At 44.5% G+C, this 20,617-nt stretch overlaps 1 protein-coding gene across 1 annotated transcript; it reads left to right on the forward strand.

Moving 5' to 3' along the window:
• The first annotated feature begins 1,577 nt into the window (after window positions 1-1,577).
• On the forward strand, window positions 1,578-19,899 carry LOC144807717 (uncharacterized). The gene is made up of 2 exons (XM_078673374.1): window positions 1,578-1,721; window positions 17,835-19,899. Exon 2 carries the CDS (start codon window positions 18,859-18,861, stop codon window positions 19,639-19,641), a length of 783 nt encoding a protein of 260 aa, XP_078529500.1. The 5' UTR covers window positions 1,578-1,721; window positions 17,835-18,858; the 3' UTR covers window positions 19,642-19,899.
• The last annotated feature ends 718 nt before the right edge of the window (window positions 19,900-20,617 follow it).

A 20,617-nucleotide genomic window follows, 5' to 3' on the forward strand; every position in this document is an offset into this window, starting at 1 on the left:
GGCTCTCAACGGGCCTGCTTCTCATTGACACCGCCCACCCTTAGCAGCGGGCTCTCAACGGGCCTGCTTCTCATTGACTCCACCCACCCTCAGCAGGGGGCTCTCAACGGGCCTGCTTCTCATTGACGTCGCCCACCCTTAGCAGGGGGCTCTCAACGGGCCTGCTTCTCATTGACTCCACCCACCCTCAGCAGGGGGCTCTCAACGGGCCTGCTTCTCATTGACGTCGCCCACCCTTAGCAGGGGGCTCTCAACGGGCCTGCTTCTCATTGACTCCACCCACCCTCAGCAGGGGGCTCTCAACGGGCCTGCTTCTCATTGACGTCGCCCACCCTTAGCAGGGGGCTCTCAACGGGCCTGCTTCTCATTGACTCCACCCACCCTCAGGGGGCTCTCAACGGGCCTGCTTCTCATTGACACCGCCCACCCTTAGCAGGGGGCTCTCAACGGGCCTGCTTCTCATTGACACCGCCCACCCTTAGCAGGGGGCTCTCAACGGGCCTGCTTCTCATTGACTCCACCCACCCTCAGCAGGGGGCTCTCAACGGGCCTGCTTCTCATTGACGTCGCCCACCCTTAGCAGGGGGCTCTCAACGGGCCTGCTTCTCATTGACTCCACCCACCCTCAGGGGGCTCTCAACGGGCCTGCTTCTCATTGACACCGCCCACCCTTAGCAGGGGGCTCTCAACGGGCCTGCTTCTCATTGACGTCGCCCACCCTTAGCAGGGGGCTCTCAACGGGCCTGCTTCTCATTGACACCGCCCACCCTTAGCAGGGGGCTCTCAACGGGCCTGCTTCTCATTGACTCCGCCCACCCTTAGCAGGGGGCTCCCAACGGGCCTGCTTCTCATTGACTCCACCCACCCTTAGCAGGGGGCTCTCAACGGCTTCTCTTGGAGTCCCCCTGGTTTGTGGTAGCCTCATACCCCCATACTGGGCCCACACTCACTATCATACATGCCAACAGACCCGATTCCGGCGGGAGATTGCATATTTTTCAAAACACAAAATTGCTTTTCAGCCTCTCTCGACTGAATTTGCATTTTCTGCAGTAGAAGTCAATGGGGAAATAATATTCTCCCGTTTTCTATTTTAAAATCTCCCCCTCCCCCCCCAGGGTGTTGTCATGTTGCTCAGTCTTGTCTCAGGGGTCTGCACTCCTTCCTCTGTGGGGGCAGGGGGGGGGTCATCAGCCTCTCTGCAGGGGGCGGGGCTGAGGCCTCCAGGGCAGGAGCAGCGCAGGGTAAAGAGAGCAGTGTCTGGCGACCGCGCATGCGCACAGCCAAAGGACCGTCTCTACCGTTTGGAGCATGCGCAGTAAACTCACAGGGCGGTCCCATGTTCTCAGCATGCGCAGAGCTGAAGTCTCCGAATATCACGCAAATCCTACCCAAGATTTGAGCATGCGCAGTACATGTCCGCGACTTTTCCCCCATGATCTGAGCGTGCGCAGTGCTCGTTTGGGCGTGCCACAGCGCTTTGGATGCTCAGGACATGGTTAATGTAGTATCTATACTCTGAGCATGCGCAGTGCTCGGTTGCCCGTGGTCTGAGCATGCGCAATGCAGTCTCGGCCTCCTCCTCGGTGGATCCCCGTCCCCCAAAGCTTCTCTCCCGCCCTCAGGACCCGACTCTACCCTGGAGCCCAGCCAGAGACCGACTGTGAGGAGAGCGTCCCCCGGATCCCTGCCGGAGGGGTGTGTCCCAGCGGGGGTCAGAGGTGAGTCCTGGGAGGGGTGGGCCTTCACCCAGGCCTGCCGAGTGCCACGCATCAGGCGTGAGGCTAACGCATGTCAGTGCGGTGCTCCTCATCACCGCACTGAAATACAGTGTCACATATATTTACATATGTCTGTGAGCTGTCACTGTGAAGGCTGAAGCTGTGAGTGTGGCAGCAGCGCGCGCAGTACATGGTTGCAGGAGTGTCTATGCAGGGTCCCAGCGGGGGTCAGAGGTGAGTCCTGGGGGGGGGGGGAGGGGGTGACCAACTGGCATTGGTGCAAATTCAGGATCAGCAGACTAAAAAACGAAAAGGTCATGTCTCTTTAGGTACAGGTAAGTCAAATTACCTATCAGTGTTGGCTCTCTATTGTTTTGTTCTTATTGTGTGGCTCTGCCTTCCTGATTAAGAGTCCAAACCCGGTTGGTCCCCCGTGTGTGTGAGTCAAACATATCTGCATTTACATACTCAAAAAAAAAGGAAAGAAAAAGATCAAAGCTGAAGGCTTCTCAGGTATTACATGCCCCCCCCCCCCACTGAAAAAAAAGACCAGAAATGCTGTCGCCGGGCAGAGAGGCCCATTATCATTCTGTATGTCAGTCACCCCCGCAGAGCAAACTACATCGAAAACCTACTGCATGCAATTCATTATTACATGCCCCAAGTGCACATCCCACTCGCCAGATTCAGGCTATTCCATTTGGAGAATTCATATGAGCTAGAAAAAATTGCAGCGAGGACAGTAACTTCAGATCTTGTGTAGAGCGCATGAAAACACGCTTCATGGCAAGGGGCTGAAATAAACAAACAATTGGTAAGGCTGAACGTAGAATTTTGGAAAAACAGAGACGTGATACTCTGAAAGAGAAACCAGCAATAAAAAATCGAGAACAAGAAATTAGACTTGTGACAAATTAAAATGGTGTGTCCAAAACACTAATGAAAAGTATGAACAAACATTGGAGCATACTTAGGGCGGACAAACCATTAGAGACTTGCACAATAATTAAGCCAGGGATCACATTCAGGTGAGGCAGGACATTAAAATTCATCTTGAGTCCTAGCGTCCCTCAAAAAAAAAAAACTGTAAATTGTCTCAAACAACACTCATTGGGATTCCACAAATGTGGATCATGTGGGGTTTGCAGATGGGCAATGGACTAAAAGAAGGAATTTAGAGGACACAATGACAAGACCTACACAATCAGACACAGCATAAATTGCGATTCCAAATTTGTTGTCTACATCATTGAATGCAAATGCAAACGTATGTCTTTAGGGAGCATATTCAGAGGGAATGAATCGGGAAACACAAAAGAGCCTTGAAACAGGACATTAGATATCCCATGGCAATGCATGTCATGGAGTGTGAGGCACAGGGAGAACACAAACAATTAGCCTTCTACCGGATCGACACATAAGCGCAAAACCTTAGAGGTGGCAATAGAGAACTTAAGTTAAGACGTACAGAGGTATCGTGGCTAATGCATCTTAAATCTGTTGAACAGGGTCATACGGACTACAATATTTCCTAGGAGACTAGGGGATAGGCTTTCTTTAGGAGACCAGCGGATAGGCTTTCTGAAGCAGACAGCAGGGACATGAGACTGTAAATGAATCTGATAATCAGTGTATCTGGAATGTATCGCAATGACCGTATTGCATCTTAATGCATCTATTATAACAAACCAGGATGGCGGGGAATAGAGGCTTCTTGCCAAACATTTATGAAATGTGGAGAAATGTGATATACAGCAAATATATATTTAGAATGTTGGTCTCACAGGTGTCACAAATGGAATACTGCAAATTAGCGGTTACCTAAACGTAAACCCACTAGGAGGAACATCCTTTACAACGCGGATTTTACTCCACAAGGCTTTCACAACGCGTCCGTTACAACGCTACAACGCAAGTCGTAACCACGATTTGCGCTGGAAGGCGTTAGAGGATTAAGAATAGTATATTTACTATTCCAACACCTTCCCTAGTGTCCACGGGGACTGGTGTTAGAATAGTAAATTATACTATTCTCAATCCGCGCCCCCAACACAAGTCGTGGTAACGACTTGCGTTGTAAGGGACGCGTTGTGAAAGCACGCGTTGTAATGGAACGCGTCGTAATGTCGTACATCCACCTACTAGTATTGTTGGGCAAATTTATATGGAGTGAAACGTGTTACAGGAAAACTCATAGCCACATAAATATGGACTAAGCAGCGAGCCACGGTCCACAATAGATTGAATATAATGACGGGGTATACTACATGAAGAACTATGAGTTAATCGAGTTTCAACTATCGCATTAATAATTGAGATGCATGTGGTGCCTGATGTACGGGATTGTAGAATAACTACACATAGAAGATACTCGGGGAGAGATTCACGAAAGAGGATATGCGCAGCTATGGAGGTGAGCGGTCTAGTTACTGAAGAAGAAAAAGGCTAAAAAGTAGGGGAATAAGTTCATACTTCAGCTTACGGTGAACAGAAGACGACACTTTGGTGGGAGAAAATGAATACAGAAGCATACTCGCTTGCAGGTATGTGTTAGAAGCTGATTTTGAAGCTGTGATTGAAGTTAGGGGTACGATTGGAGTCCCGCGGTAAAACTAAAACGTAATTTCTGGATACTTTAATTTGCAGGAAAATACACTAAAATTGAGAATATGCAGTGCTTTGTTCTAGACTGGACGGAAGTCATTTGGAACGTAATCCATACATTGGATAAGATGCTGATTGTTCCGCACGATACAGATTTGCTTGACTTGGATAATTATGAACTGGATTCTCCTTTGCTGCCATTAACTCGGAGGTGTAGCTGACTCGCCCAACCACAGCCCCAGGACCGGACAACTGCTCGCCGGACCCGCTTCGCGGGTCCCGCATCGCCCGTGAGGACTTTAAAAAACCAACTGCTGTGGACCTAGCGCTGAAGCGCTGTGATTAGGGAAGGTGAGGGCTGAAGCGGCGACAGGGCTGCGAGCGTGAAGACAGGGACTCCGTTTCCCAGGAGTCCCTGTATGGCCTATCACCATCACCTGGTCCGCTCTCCCTGCCTGGCCGCCCCGCCCTCTGACCACGAAGGTGGTAAAACTGGACTCTTCCTGTGAACCTGCGGGATTCTCCTTTGCTGCCATTAACTCGGAGGTGTAGCTGACTCGCACAACCACAGCCCCAGGACCGGACAACTGCTCGCCGGACCCGCTTCGCGGGTCCCGCATCGCGGGTCCCGCATCGCCCATGAGGACTTTAAAAAACCAACTGCTGTGGACCTAGCGCTGTGATTAGGGAAGGTGAGGGCTGAAGCGGCGACAGGGCTGCGAGCGTGAAAACAGGACTCCGTTTCCCAGGAGTCCCTGTATGACCTATCACCATCACCTGGTCCGCTCTTCCTGCTTGGCGGCCCCGCCCCTAAAACACTTCCCCTCCCTACATATTAAGCGGAACACACCACTGCGCGGGAGCGCGCGGGAGCGTCCCAGGAGAAGCCCGGGACAAGGGCGGGACCGTCTGAGGCCGTCAGAGGCCGGAAGAGACTGGACTGGGCCAAGGCTCTTGGTTGCCCGCTGTAGAAAGAGGTTGTCTATTTTGTTGCGATAATTTTGCACTGCTGAGGGTCATGGAGTGCCATGAAACTAGAAGTATGGTTGCGGCAGGCAGAAAACAATTGACTGGAACTTTAGATGACTTCATTGTGCGTACCAACTCCTTAATTAATCAAGGCATTGTACTTATGGAAAGGAGGGTTTCCCAGGAATTAGCAATAGCTAGAAGATCGTCTTTAGGTCTTATTGGCTCCGCCCGCACACCTGATACTTCATTACTTATACCTAACCCTGTACAGATCCTCGTTGATATTCATGATAAGTACCATAGTCAACTAAGCTTATCAGACCCACCACCCCTCGATCCTCAGGTTGAGATTCACAATCCAACAGAGACTAGCCTGGAGCACAACCAGCTAAATTCTCAGGTTGATCTACTGGTAGTGTCTACACATGAACAAAGGAGGGGGAAGAGGGAGGGGGCAATCCCTAAACGAAAGCAAACTAATGCTAACATCACTGGAGCTAAGAAAGCTTGTGTTAACCCTCCAAGGAATACTAGTAATGATCTAAATGAGAAGGGAGGATCTGTAGAGCCGAGAGTCTCGGGTATTGAACCCATTGGGGAGAAAACTGGGGCGGAAGTAGCTCATTTAGAGGCTGCCAGCCTACCCCTTGCTATTATCGATGATACGATCCTGGATGATTCCATGGCGGACATCCTTGAGGATAGCATCATTGCTGATACGTTAAGGGAGGATGCAACTGGGATGGCTAATGGGGAGGAGGAGCCCATAGGTTGCACTATAACTAAAATCATTAAAAATTTACTCGCCCCTCTAGAAGCCAGGCTTCATGGCATCGAAAAAGTCCTCCATGACATACATAAGGACATAAGGTTTCGTGATAGTAGCTTTGCTAACAGGTTCACTAACGACACCGCTCCAGCCAGTAAATCTCGACCTGCGGCTAAGCCCACAGCTGTGGTAAAAAATAAGACGCCAACAAATCAGGCATTAAACCCCCCTAATCACCCGATTAACAAAGTTAGCACCCAAACCCCAACAGCAAATAAGTCTAGTGACCAAGTTGACCCAAACAACCCTGCCACCCCCACTCTAAAAATTGGCCCTGCACCAACCCAAAAGAACCTGACACAGAGAAATATTCATCTACCGCCAGATGCCTCTTCTTACGTGATTATCCTGACGGGGTCACAGAACTGGTCCCCCCTAATACAGAAACTTTTCAGGCGCTCAAAAACAAGGTATGCCACTGGGTAACGAACAATCACCCTTTACCGCCAAACCTTCGTGGTAATATCCTAATGGTGGAGAGAACGCCTTGGGTAGGACATAATAAGAAAAGAATTCAGGGAGACTGTATTGTAGTGACCTTTGAGGATCCTCGTATGGCGGATTACATCTGTCGGGGGAATCCTCGTAATGATAATAAAGGTACTTCGGTCACGGCCAGGCCCCTTTCTTATTTTTACATGCCCAATGAACAGCAGGGTTGTAGATGGAGTTGGCTTAAAGATTCGAACCACCATAGAGGAGAAATAAGCCAAGAGGCACCTAGGGAAAGGAACACCTATAACTGGGATAGGGGTGGCGAGGAGAGGTGGATCCTAGCCCAGAGACGAGGAGGCAGACACAGCCGTGACATTAGTTATCACGTAGACAGGTTTAGGGGCAGTGGGATGAATGTCGGTCACACTTACAACTATGCCCAAATCCCCCATCCCTTAGATAATCTTTATAACATCCCAATGTCAAACCAGTATGATTGTCTGTCTGACCTGGGCTGGGTTGATTGACAACAGGCGGGAACAGTACTAGGAACCGGTAAAGGAAACAAGACCAACCCCGTTTCCCCCACAAACTTAGGTGTGGATATTAGGGTACTGCCTAATATCGCCTGTGAGCTCGGGAATAGTAAAGATTTAGAAAATAGCCCAGTTAGCCAACCAGTGGGTAGGGATGTCCCTAGAGACAATAGATATATCAAGATAGGAACATGGAATATCGCATGGTTAAGAAACAAAGTAGATGACCCCATTTGGAGGGAATTTTTGGGAACGGCAGATATCATCGCTTTGCAGGAGACGTGGGACACAAATAACACATTTACTATGGATGGATACACCACCTATTCTCTCCCTGCGGTCCCTACTACTAGAGGAAGAGCTAGGGGAGGGCTGGTAACTCTAGTGGCAGCTAATATTTTAGGAAAACACACAGTGATTGATTCTGGCTCCCCCTATTGTTTGGTAGTTAAAATCGTCTGTAAAGGGGCTTATAATGTTTTGATTGTCAACTTTTATAACTCATTTGATAGAGCTACCACCACCAGTAATCTAACAGCTTTACACTCCTTTTTAGTAGACTATAGGGAGCAGTCTGAAACTGAATGTTATATAATACTATTGGGGGATTTTAATATCCATAGATGCCCAGATAAATGCCCGTCCAATGATCCCTTTGCTCCCATTGAACAGGTCGACTCACATTTTGAGCATACGGAGCAGGGGATCTTATTGGAATACATTTTAGCTGAAAATGGCTTAATGTTACCCATGGGGGATGAGGGGAACATACCAACTTTTAAGGGAAATGGTGGTGGGTCAACCATTGACTTTATTTTTACAAGCCTAACATTAGGGAACAACTTGGTAGATTATTTTCCTGTCTGGTCCCATTTTAGTGACCATAATCCCGTTTTTTTGCGTGTTGGAGGTATTTTTAGTAGATCCGGGACGCAACTGAACGGGGTCGATAAACAAGATATTCGGGCCACAGATCAGGCACGGAGAATTAAATGGTGTAAAATCATTCCTGAGGATTTTCTAGGCAACCTCTTAAATAGTAGGGGGGTGGAGTTGCATACATGTATGGACAAGGAAGCTGGGGATAGCGAGGTAGTGGAGGCATTCCAAAAGGTCTGCCAGCAGATATTGTCTGACTTAACGCATCCCGGAAAAGCTAAAGAAGCAGGGCCAGTTGGCTGGTTCAATCATAATTGCTCAGTAGCCAACCGCAAACTGAAGGAGGCCTTGAAATGCAAACCTGTTGATAGAAAATGTGTGGCGCTTTTAAGGAAAGCTTACAAAGCAGCAGTTGAACAGAGGAGACGGGAGATCAGGGAAGATGCTTGGGCAGAACTGACCTCTATTGATGTTATAAAAAACAGCGCTAAATTTTGGGCAGTGATAAATCAACCCTACTTTGTAGATACAAGTAATAATGTTTTAGACTGTGGTATTCACGAGGATAAGTGGTTCTTCCATTTTAAGTCAGTCTACGAACATGTGTCCGAAGGGGTTGACGATTTAACCTTAGGGGTTACTCGTCAATACACCTTAGTAGTAACCGAGGCTGAGGTTACAGAAGCCATCTGTAAAATGACAAGCAACAAGGCCCCCGGCCCCAATGGCATACCAGCCGATCTATTTAAGTCTGACATAGCAATATGGTCTAAAGTTTTATCTAATGTTTTTAATAGAATTTCTAAAACTGGCATCCCAACGACTTGGTCACAGTCGGTAATTGTACCCATCTTCAAAAAAGGGAATAGGGGAGAGCCAAGTAATTACCGTCCAATTTCCCTTATAGATTCTGCGGTGAAGGTCCTGGCAGAGTGGTTCTGTGTAAATTATCTGATTGGCTCGAGGACACGAACTCTCTATCAGCTTTACAGTACGGGTTCCGAAAGGGGCGCAGTACTATTGATCAGTGCCTTAACCTCCAATTACTGATTGGGAAGTATACCCTAGTGAAGCAAGGCTGTTTGTACATAGCGTTTATGGACCTGTCCTCGGCCTTTGACCGGGTAAACAGGTCCAAGCTATGGGATCTGCTTTTAAAGATGGGCCTTGACGAAAACATAGTATACTTTTTAGCCGATCTTCATAGGGACCTCACAGCCATGGTAAGATATGACTGTAAGGGGAATTGCACGGGAAGATAGGTATAACTAATGGGGTCAGACAAGGCTGCATTTTAGCTCCTTTATTATTTACACTATATATTAATGGGCTAGCTAGTGTTTTGGGTGCAGCCTGTAAGGATATCCCCAAGGCGGGTAAGTTCTGTCTTCCCGCGTTATTATATGCAGATGATGCCGCACTCATAGCGCGTACACCAGTAGGTCTACAAAGTCTGTTAAATGCTTTCTATGAGTTTATGTCCTCTTTGAATCTTAGCGTTAACTATACCAAATCTCACGTCATGGCTGTGGGTACAAAGGGCGGGCATAGGAAGCTCATGTCACTCCACTGTAATGGGAATAAGTTAACTAGGGTAACCAAATTCCCATACCTTGGGGTTGTTTTCGATCAAAGTTCCACCTGGCTTCCTCAACTGTCCGAGAAAAGAAATGCGTTTGTACGGTCCACCTCTGCTGTTTTGGGTTTTTCCCGCAAACTGGGGGTAAAGCCGTTACAAGCAGTGTTAAAGGTCTATGACGCAAAATGTGTGTCCATAGCTATGTATGGCGCAGATCTATGGGGTTTTAAGAAAGTTAAGCTGTTACAGGTCGCAGAGGACAAATTCTTAAAGTCTATCTTATCTGTACCACAATCGACTCCAGGTTTTATAGTTCACCAAGAATGTGGGGTGGGATATTTAGAAGATCGGATCGCCATCGCGCACCTTTTAAAGTGGATTATGGTCTGGCTGAATCCAGAAATGGATGTGAATCATCAGATCCTGGCGGATTGTCTTAAATTAGAACATTGGCAGTCCATTCCGTGGTTAAGTAATGTTAGAAAGGTTGCAGTCTTACTGGGGCGTCCAGAAATATTTGAGGAACCATCTAAACTGGTCAAAGGAGACATAAATTGGGTCAAGTCAGCCTTTAAACGGCACAGAGAGATGGACAGAGAGGGCTTTGAATTGAGTAAGCCTACTGTGAGAGCCCACCAGCTAGTCGTAACAACAGACAATGACCTGGAATTATATCTGAAGATTGTTAATAATGCAAACCACAGATATTTATTAACCAAGTTTAGATTAAACAAAATTCATCTACTTATTTCAAGGCGCCCCTGCTGGACTAAGGCCACAGATCTGAAACTATGCACTTGCGATGGTTTCTCTATAATGGACACTGCTCACTTCATGTTCTTTTGTGGTTTTTTTAAGGATATACGGAAAACATTTATTGTACCCCTTTTGAAGGATAAAGGGTTCAAACAAGTGAAACCTGCCTTATTATATCTCCAACTGTTGACCAATACGTGGTAAATTTTTAATGTTGCTACTTTTTTAAATATAGCAATGAGACTGAGGAAAAAATTAGTTAGTCTTAGATAATATTATTTTTATAGTGTTAAGTTTTGAATTTTTAATTGAGATGAAATGTGTAGGTTTTTAAACTCATTCATGAAATTGTTATTTAAATCGAATTGTTTGTGTCATATTTCTTTCCTTAGTCGATGTGCTGTTGTTGTTAGTTAGCCATATTGCATTTGAATGTCCTTTCCCTTTTTCGGACCCATGTATACTTTTGTGGTTTTTATTATGAACCGAATAAAGTATTTTGACTGACTGACTGAACTGGAATATTAAGTGGCTTTGGATTTTGATTATCAGGTGAATCAACACTGGAGCTTAAATTTCACTCGGGGGAAGAAACAAAAATACATGACCAGCCGGGTCAAAAGTAGAACCGGCGGAGAGGCGAAGGATGCAAGGCTTAATTTGTGGGTACATAATTAAGGCTCCCGGTTTTCCGTTTAAACGGATTTATACACATAAATACTGACGGAAATCTATTTTTCCTTTGTCAGTATTTATAAATTATAAACGGGAAAATACTGACAAACTGCGCCACAGCCTCACTCTTGTCCAGGGTTACCTCGCCATGCTCCGCTTACTAATCTAAACCACATAGGCCCATTTAAGAGAACTGCTTTGGTAGAAGCACAAGGCAGCAGGTGGTATTAGGTGTTGCAAGTTAAAGGGGTGGGGACGCCTGATAGCCGAGCACGAGGTGTTAATATGTGCAGCGGGCGGCCGGCTCACTGGCGGGGTCTGCCGGGGGTCAGTGCTAATCAGGTACCTGTGCATACCAATCAGTGGCGGCAAGGCAGAGAGGCCTGTTAGCAGGTAGTGGTGTACTCGACTGTAGGTGGCAGGCTTTGAGCAATTAAAAAATTAACATACTGACAGTGTACTAACACTATGGAGACCCAGTTTAAAGAAAACACGACCCATGTTGTCTTTTTGTGTTTTGGGAGACCAGTAATGTCAATGTTGGAAAATCTCATTCAAATATTTAAACCATAAAGAAACACTAAATTCTGTCTTATTATTTATTTCTTTAAACTGTTTACATGTGGAATGCTAGCTGCTTCTGTACAATTAGTCCTCTCCATCAAGAGGTGTGGATCGCAGTCTTTCCTTTTTTGATGTTGCCTTTGCAAAAGTAATTTCCCATGCTTTCATGGCTTCTTCATTCTTTTGCTAATCTTGCTCTCTGCATCACAAGGGGTTAGAACAGGTTGCGGGTAACTTTCAGGAGAGATTTTGTACCACAGTGCTTGTTCGATGTCATCACAATAACTATTTCAAACAATGCCATAAAAGAGGCTGCATCCTCCATCACTCCCTCTTAGAACGCGCTGCTTAACCTTGCCTGCTTAATGGGCCTCAGATGTCAGTACAATAAATTCACACTTATTGTTTAAAATAGAATGTTCTGTCTTCCAGTGTTTTCAATTTTGTTTGGTAACTTTCTAAGTGCGTGCAGCCGTCACAGTCTCTCCATAGCCCCTCTCTTGCATAAATGTGAAAAAATACTAGCTGCAGCATCTTCATTTGCTTGCGACAAAAATAAATGTGGATAAATACAGATAAAATTCCCCAAAAATAAATATGGATAAATACAGACGGAAATGGTAAAAAAATAAATACCATAAAACCGGGAACCCTATACATAATTGAAGGGTGTAACACTGGAGAACTTGGTGTGGTCTACAGAACACATCAAGAGTACAGGTTATGTTTCACTCTCTATAGTAGGTGAGAGGAATAGATTGGATTGGTGAGCCAGACAGGTAGGCACTGTGTAAAAGACAGCGAAGTGTGGGGAAATATTATATGTCACATGTCTCGGATTGATTCACGATAGTCACGGTATTAGTCTCGGTGGATTGAAAGAGATTTAAGTATGGGTACCTCAGAACAAGTTACTAGTCTTAAGAGGCATATTCAACACAACACAAATGGAAGATAGTAGTATAAGATCTTGACATGGTCAGGCACAAAATACTAGATGCATGGGTTTCCACCTTGCGCGGTAGGTTGTGATTTCTCCTCTATATGTATGCAGCATCCAAATAAGAAACTGCACAGTGGTGAAATGTTTCTTCACCATATTTTGAAATGCAGTGTGCAATATTCTTTATATGATTTGATTTTGAAATTGTTATTATCATGTTCTTTTAGCCCTGAAGAAGTCGAGGGGTAATCCCCGATTGACGAAACACTTGTTGGCTGTGCGTAAAGAATTAAAGACAAAGCACAGAAAATAACAAATCATTCTCTCCTGTGCAACTGTTAATAATGAAATGTTTTGTTAATACATGCAGGTGCTGAGGATTGCATTCACACTCAGACGGTAGTCAGGGTATGGAGGTAGGCTACGAAATTCTTGGGCTGGAAATGAAGACTCACAAACATGACACCATTATGCAACCGTGACCTGCTGCACGAAGTGGATGGACGGGGGTGCTTCTCACATTGGGCGATGATAGGAATAGACTATTTGTGGGATGTCTGGCTAGGTCAGGCCTTCATAACATTTGATATCCTAAGCCAAGAATTTTAGTTGAATGAAACGGAAAGGTACGATATCTACAGGTGGGACCTGCCCTTGAAATATATAATTTCCAAGGAGTGGGACAGGGAGCAGCAAAAGGAGGTCCAGTACCCGTGCTCCCAAGAACACATATCAAACACACACTGATTATAGACCTAGTAACGACTAATGTTCTTTCATACTACAACGGCACACAGTATCGCACTGTTAATACTAATAGAGGGTGACCGATAATATTCCATATAAAAGTGTGTGACTACAGGAGCTGCCCACCCCAGTCAGACTATGAAGTAAAGAGCAGCCCTAAATAGGGTAAGCAAAGACACATTAGCATGCATGTTGACTTTCACAAAGCTGCATGTGTGTTTGTGCATGTAATTTACAGTACAGGCCTCAAAAACCCATACAAATTTTACTAGACCTGTAGGTCTAGTGACTTAAATAATCTACTCAACCTATTTGTAACGCTCTTGACCCATAAACTGGTTTCAAATGATGTGGATGTTGGGTACTATTTTAATTCACTGAGCCGTCAATTTGGTCATTTTCACGCGACAGCACCTTCAAATATGCGAGTTCAGCATGTTTTCTGTACAAAAAACTCAAGTTTGATTTAATAGACAAAGTTTTTTTCCATATATAATACAAATCTATCCACAGGATACACATGACCCCTGACTTACCTCTCTGTTCATTAACAGCATTGTCATCAGGGCAGGTGCAGGAATGATTCTCAAATCATGTTTAAAAACTATCCCTTTTAAATAATACATAATCAAAGCATAACGTGGTAGCACACTGTCATTTGTAATAAGCAGATTGTACATTGAAATGGTCACAAACTTTCCCACTGACATTCGGTTTTACAGATACGAACAATGTTGTTTGGAAATAGAGTTTCTGCAAATATGTGTCATTTGCATATCACCAAGTAAAGTTTTCTGGTTTGTTTTGCATCTATTTAACTCGTTATTTGCATCACCACTTCTTAATTACAAAAAAATGTGCTTTCATAATTCCTGATATATTTTGAAATATTTTTAATATTAATTTACAGGCTATTTATTTAAATGTTATGTGTTGGAGAAAAATAACTGACCTCTTCAGACAAAACCCTCTAACTCTTATGATTTAATGGCATCTTTATACATCATTTACTTTCCGAATGAACAGAACACCTGCTCCTTTCCCGCCTAAATTCACTCGCCAGATGGGACTAGTAGGTGCTAAAAATAGCGTGCGAGTGGGCGAGTAGAAGCTTTCAGTACCACCCTATCACGTGTGCTGTGTCATTGAACACTTTTTCTATCAATCATCACCATCCCAGCATGATGTATGGCATCATATTCTCTAAACGTATGTACTTTTGTACCCACGGTCTTGAAATGCGAGTAAGGAGAGGTAGGAAATTCCAGTATATATATATATCCAAATCACCGAGTGTGCCTTCCTCCAACTCCTTGGTAAGGTCACAAAAGACACAAACTCCCCTTGCTTCGCCGGTTCGTTATTTATTGTTGTTCACCATGCCATGCAGTCATTCCTCCGGGCAAAAAGGATCCCTCGCTCTAATTCTATGACTATATGTTAATATAAAAATATATAATATATATTAACATATAGTCATGGAATTAGAGTGAGGGATCCTTTTTGCCTTGAGGAATGCCCCTAACCAGTCATGTAGCTCTGAGAGCGGCCAGAAATATGTTTGTACTTTCAAAGGAGGATGGGGCCATGGTACCCCTAAACATCCAGCAATTTGTTTATTTACATTTTAATTATACCTTTAATCATGTCCTTTACCACATAATAAAGGACATACCGTAAGGTCCCTGTACTATCCAGGTAAAGAGTATATCTTAAGAACTTACATCTTAAGGCGGTCGATGATGAAGCATGCCACATTACGTGGGTGAGACCACCTCTTTTTTTTCTCCTGAAAGGGGTCCAATTACATAGGGACAAGGAGTTAAGAATAGTAATTACCTGTTCTGTCAATAGATTCACCACACTTCCTGTAACTTTTGCTGTGTTTTAGGAAGGAATACAGTGACTAAACCACCCTCCCTTTCTGTCAGTGTGATACGACCCTGCATCTAACAAGCACTGAAGGGGATCCAGAGGCAGGAGCTATGTGGTCACGTCCGATATGCACTGCCTGGTCATTGACCAAAATTGGGATAGCACTGGGCACGTTATACCACAAGCGCAAAGTCTGCAATACCGTCGGTGCACCTGAGACGTGGTTTGCGCCCCTGAGTACATGTTCCCTATTCTATCTGGGGCCAAATAAGAGTGATACAAATAGTTACTTTGGGTGAATCAGAATCGTACAATTCTCAAGGCCAACCTAATCAAACTCAGGCAGCAGACCCATACATTTTCTGAAAGATTTTTTATTTATTTTTTGCAGAGTTTTATATAGCGCGAACTAGACCCGAACCGAATCGGGTATCAGAGCGCTTTACATAGCACCAGTTACGTTACATGTTACGTTACATGAGGACACACATTCATGTTTAGGCACGGGGAGATTAAGTGATTTGCCCAGAATCACAGGAGGTTTTGGCGTCGTTACGGAGACTCGAACCCAGTTCTCCAGGTCCGAGGTCGAGCGCCCTAGCCGTTAAGCCAACTCCTCTCCCCAATTGGCCCCCAAGGTGCGTTCCCACTGCTCCTTGAGTGTCTTTCTCTCTTTGAAAGAATGTTGCAATAGTGCTTTGTATCACCTTTTTAGCCCTAATCCTACACTGCCCCCCACGTCTGCACCATCACTTTCTTCAGGACAGTTTATAACAAACACTGCCCCGCTCCAGGCCATACGTGGTCATCAAGTTCTCTAAATTCTCAATCCGCCGCCTCCCACTAAGTCTTCCCTCCGATCTATTCCTCCCTCTTGTCAGTTTCCTGTTCGATGCAGTTTTTAATAGCCCACATTTCAGTACCACCCAAATTGGAAGGCTAAGAGCGTAGGGCATGATCCTATTATCCCTTTGTATATACTGCTTCCGGCACCACGTGGCCACCCGCAACTGTGCATTCTCTTTTCTGCCTAGGGTTGCGGTACCCAAGAGCCAATTTACCAGGCACTGACAGCACAATTGATCACATTACCCCATGTTGACCCCTTTTACCAGTCAGCAAAGACACACCCACTCTTCCTCATAGTTTTCAGGCTTATCATCTATTTGGTGCCATCTATCGGCAGAACAATTTGCACCATTGTCCACCATCTTGGATGGGAGGTAGAGCCTTTTCTGTTACGGCAGCCAGGACATGGCAATGGGCCTCTCGAACATCCTCTCCTCGTTCTATGAATCATCTCCTGCCATTTCATAAAGCCTAGACAACCTGACCCTTTTCTCCTTGTTGCTCTTAGCTTCAGCATCGGGACACTATTGGTAACAGTGCACTCTATAAATTATTTTAATTTTACATTTTGCAATTATGTTATACCAAGAAAGGAGAATGAAAGTTTTTCAGTCTCTTCAAAAACTCACCTATACTGACATATAACTTTGAAAAAGTTTGAAATGTTGTGAGCCAGGATCAATAAAAGCTAAGCTGGTTTTGAAAATCTTGTAGGTCTTATCCTAGCTTGGTAAAGTACAATCCAGCCATTCATTGACAATCTGTTGTCTCGGTATAATGAAAATAATGGCCTGATTCTCAAAGGTAAGTTACAGTTTACTACTTTCAGTATTCACAGACTCTGAGTGTAAACTACAAAAGTGTAACGTACAAGTCTCCACCTCCAGAGTAATGCAAATAGCTTACTCGTGACGTCCCTCTCTAAACACCTTTCACGTCTCCCTAATCCCAACCTTTTTAGTAGTAAGTCGGCAACTTTTTCCACACAAACCACTGTGTCCCTCCAACATTTACTGCTAATACTAATATGTATAGTTACGTGTGCGGAAACTCTGCATTAAGGGCGGAGAACTCCGCACATATAAGTATACGCAAAAACGTGCACATCTTAGGCTATTTTAGAGTACACTTTGTAGTCCTACAAATGTACAACAAAGTGCAGTTTCTGAATCGGGCCCAAAGTATTCCTAGGTCTCTGCAAGTACAGTAACAGAGTTTCACAAAGGGCAGCCTTTCCGATCACAGACTGATGTGTCACACTGGATAGTTGTGGAAGGCGAGTTTCCATCCTCTCCTGCTCCTTTGTCAGTGATGGCTCCCTTCATATTGCCCTAGAATAAGAGCAGGGCTTATTTACTGACACCATCATGCATAGTCAGCGTTGTGTAAAAACCCAGCTTTGAGTCGCATGTAAAACTGCTAGCCCTAGAAGACTCCTTCCCTTTGTTCAGTACAGTGTGCCCTCACTGTCACCTCATGTTCCGGAGCCATCTTAGGCACTGATAAAATGGAACTGCTGAACACTGGTGGTTAAGGTCAAAACCCCTGGACGAGCAAGTGGTGAAGTTGGAGGCAGCGAGTTCCCTGAATCCCAGAAAAAGTCCCAAATCTCTTCCAAGCGTTTGTCCTACAGCTTCACTAGGTGTTTGCTCCGACACAATTCACATTGTTAGCCTCTTCAACCATCTGTTCCAGTAATCTTAAGCTCTGTGTCATGCAATGGCCGGTACCCTCTAAAATGTTTTCAGAAAGCTCCTCAAACTCTGATTCCCACTCTCCCTTCTCAACCAATCAGCATTGAATCTGCTCTTTAAGTTATATGCTTGGTCCAATGTACATTTATTAACAATCTCTGTTGTTAATTTTGCAGGTGATTGAAGCATGGACAGAAGAAGCAAAATTCCCATTTATCGACATGGAATAAAAATGAACATAACCTAAGGTGGGATTTTGTAGAAGTGAAGAAGCTGCGAAGCTCCAAGAAGGAAGCAATTTATAGGAGCCAAAGTCGTGATGGACTCGAAATCAAGAAAGAAAGTTGAAGTTATTTCAGTAATTCCACATATTAAATGACACCTCAATGACACCTATACTAAAATGATCGTATCGTATCAAGAGTGAGGTGTTGGGGTTAAGAGTCCTCTGACATGAGAAACTTGAAGGGGACATTGCAACATTTGCTCAGAAATACAAATTGGTAAAAAGAATATACATGCAAAGCAAACAAGAATAACCTTTATTGTGAATTCAATCTTCTGGTCTGTGAGGAATGCCCGGGAACAGCTAACCCTGAGCTAATCCGTATCAGTGACGAGTGTGTGAAAAGGTTTCGCTGAAAGATCCATCACCTCAGCGTAAGAGAACAAGCTTTATTCTGAAGTCTCATCTGATTCAAGGCGAGAGAACACGTATTGAATAAAGGAGTATCATTGTAAACGGTCTTTATCAGATCCCAGCATAGTGAAGACACTGGACCACCATCTGGATTGTAAACGAGTCACCCCACCAGCTACGTCCCTGTGGTAGATCCAGGTTATTTACAGCTGTGCTGAACCTCACCATCTGTCTCATTCTTGCTGGGTCGTAAGGAACTGGTCATGCACTAAATATGAAAAAATTCTCCTCTTCTGAATAAGAAATAATATAATCCTGACATAACCTAACATTCTTATGCCACATGTATTTAAAAATGTACCTAAAGTTTACTTACTAAACCCAAGTTCAAGGCCTTGACATTGTCTTATAAAATCCCAAATAAATACACGTGAGAACAGTTTCTGTCACAGAAAGACTCCAACTGTAAATGTTTAGAAGAGCACAGGTAGCGTATTTTAGACATTAATGCTGAACCTTATTTAAACCGTCCTGATACAGAAATCAGGATAAGTCTTAGAATGGCTTCTGCGCAGGACAAAACACAACTTGCAGACTCTATCCCTAGAAAGAAATCTTTTACATGCCCTGAATGTAAGAACGTATTTAGTTCTAAATATAACCTTACTCAGCACAAGAAAACCCACACCGGAGAAAAACCTTATACGTGCTCTGAATGCCAGAGAAGCTTCAGTCTTAAATGCAATCTTCTTAGGCATGCGATAACCCATTCAGAGGAAAAACCTTATCAGTGCTCCAATTGCAACAAAAGCTTTAAACTTAAATTCAGTCTCAGTAAACATGAGAGAATTCACACAGGGGAAAAACCTTACGAGTGCTCCGGGTGCGAGAAAACCTTCAGTCATGAATCCAATCTCATTCAACACGAGAGAATCCACACCGGTGAAAAACCTTATCAGTGTTCAGCGTGCGAAAAACGCTTCCGTATTAAAGCTATTCTCATTCAACACGAGAGAACTCACACTGGGGAAACACCCTTTCATTGCTCTGTGTGCCAGAAACCCTTCAATCAAAAACCCAACCTCATTGCCCATGAGAGAACACACACCGGAGAGAAACCTTATCAGTGCTCGGAGTGTCAGAAAAGGTTCAATTTAAAAGCTAGTCTTAATCTACATAAGAGGACACACACTGGAGAAAAACCTTATCAATGTTCGGAATGCCAGATACGTTTCACTTTTAGAGCTAGTCTCACTCACCATAAGAGGAAACACAGGCCTTCTTTACGAGTTGCACTGTACTGGCGGGGTACAAAATCTGCACACCGTGCAATTACTAGTTAATCCCCTGCAACCCCACTGAATGTGGAATAATTGTGCGGACCTAGTTTTACTGGGCAGAATCCACAGTTTTCCCAATTCAGGGGGTTTGAAGGAGGTGGTAAATGTGAGTAGGGGCAAATTCTGGGTGAGGGTGGAGTGTTGTGTGGATAGGAAGGGGGTAAAAAGTACCCTGGAAGGGGGAGCACTAGGTGTTGTACCTTGCCAATAAAAGTTTGTGCGGAGACAGACGCTTGGCTGCTATTGCAACCAAAGCCTCCTGCGATTTGAGCTCCTGGTAAAAAAAAAGTTCCAGTGTTCAGTCAACGATGAAAACTACATCAGGAATACCCGGCCAGATGCGATCAGGTGGAGTGGTATCACATCCAGGGATATGACACTGCCTGACTCGTATCACAGCCACGCTGGGGTAAAAACGTATCAGTGCTTTGAATTTCAGAAACACTCCAGTCAGGAAATCAGTCTCCCTGAACCAGAGAGACCCATACTAGGAAAAAACATATCTATGCTCTGAATGCCAAAAAAGATTCCGTTATCAATGCTTCGATTACAAGATCCTTTTAAGTCTTAAATGACATCTTGACGATCATGAGAACCCAGAGCTGGGGATACCATAATTAGTGCTCTAATTGCACGAAAAGCTTCAGTCAGAAAAACTCTCAGCGCACATAAGAAAATCCTCACTGGAGAAAAACCTTGCCAGTGCCCTGAGTGCCAGAAAAACTGCACATATTTAAAAGCAGTATGATTGAACCTCCGAGAACACACTCAGAGCATACAAAAACTGTGTGAAGTGCCAAAGTGCAGTGAACATAAATAAAGCTATGACCGCAACAATCATAAAAGAATACTTCAGAAGAGTAAAAGTTATTCTGAACAGTTTCCTCACAGCTCATAACAAAATACAGTCAAGAAATAAACTCATCAAACCTATCCTACAATGTGGATTTGAAATCACAGACTGTCCACACCTTAAAAT

This window comes from Lissotriton helveticus, chromosome 1_2, assembly GCF_964261635.1.
Source record: "Lissotriton helveticus chromosome 1_2, aLisHel1.1, whole genome shotgun sequence".
Classification (NCBI taxonomy): Eukaryota; Metazoa; Chordata; class Amphibia; order Caudata; family Salamandridae; genus Lissotriton; species Lissotriton helveticus.

Coding starts and splice junctions, on each gene's coding strand:
- LOC144807717 (XM_078673374.1), top strand. CDS start 18,859: ATGGCTTCTGCGCAGGACAAAACACAACTTGCAGACTCTATCCCTAGA.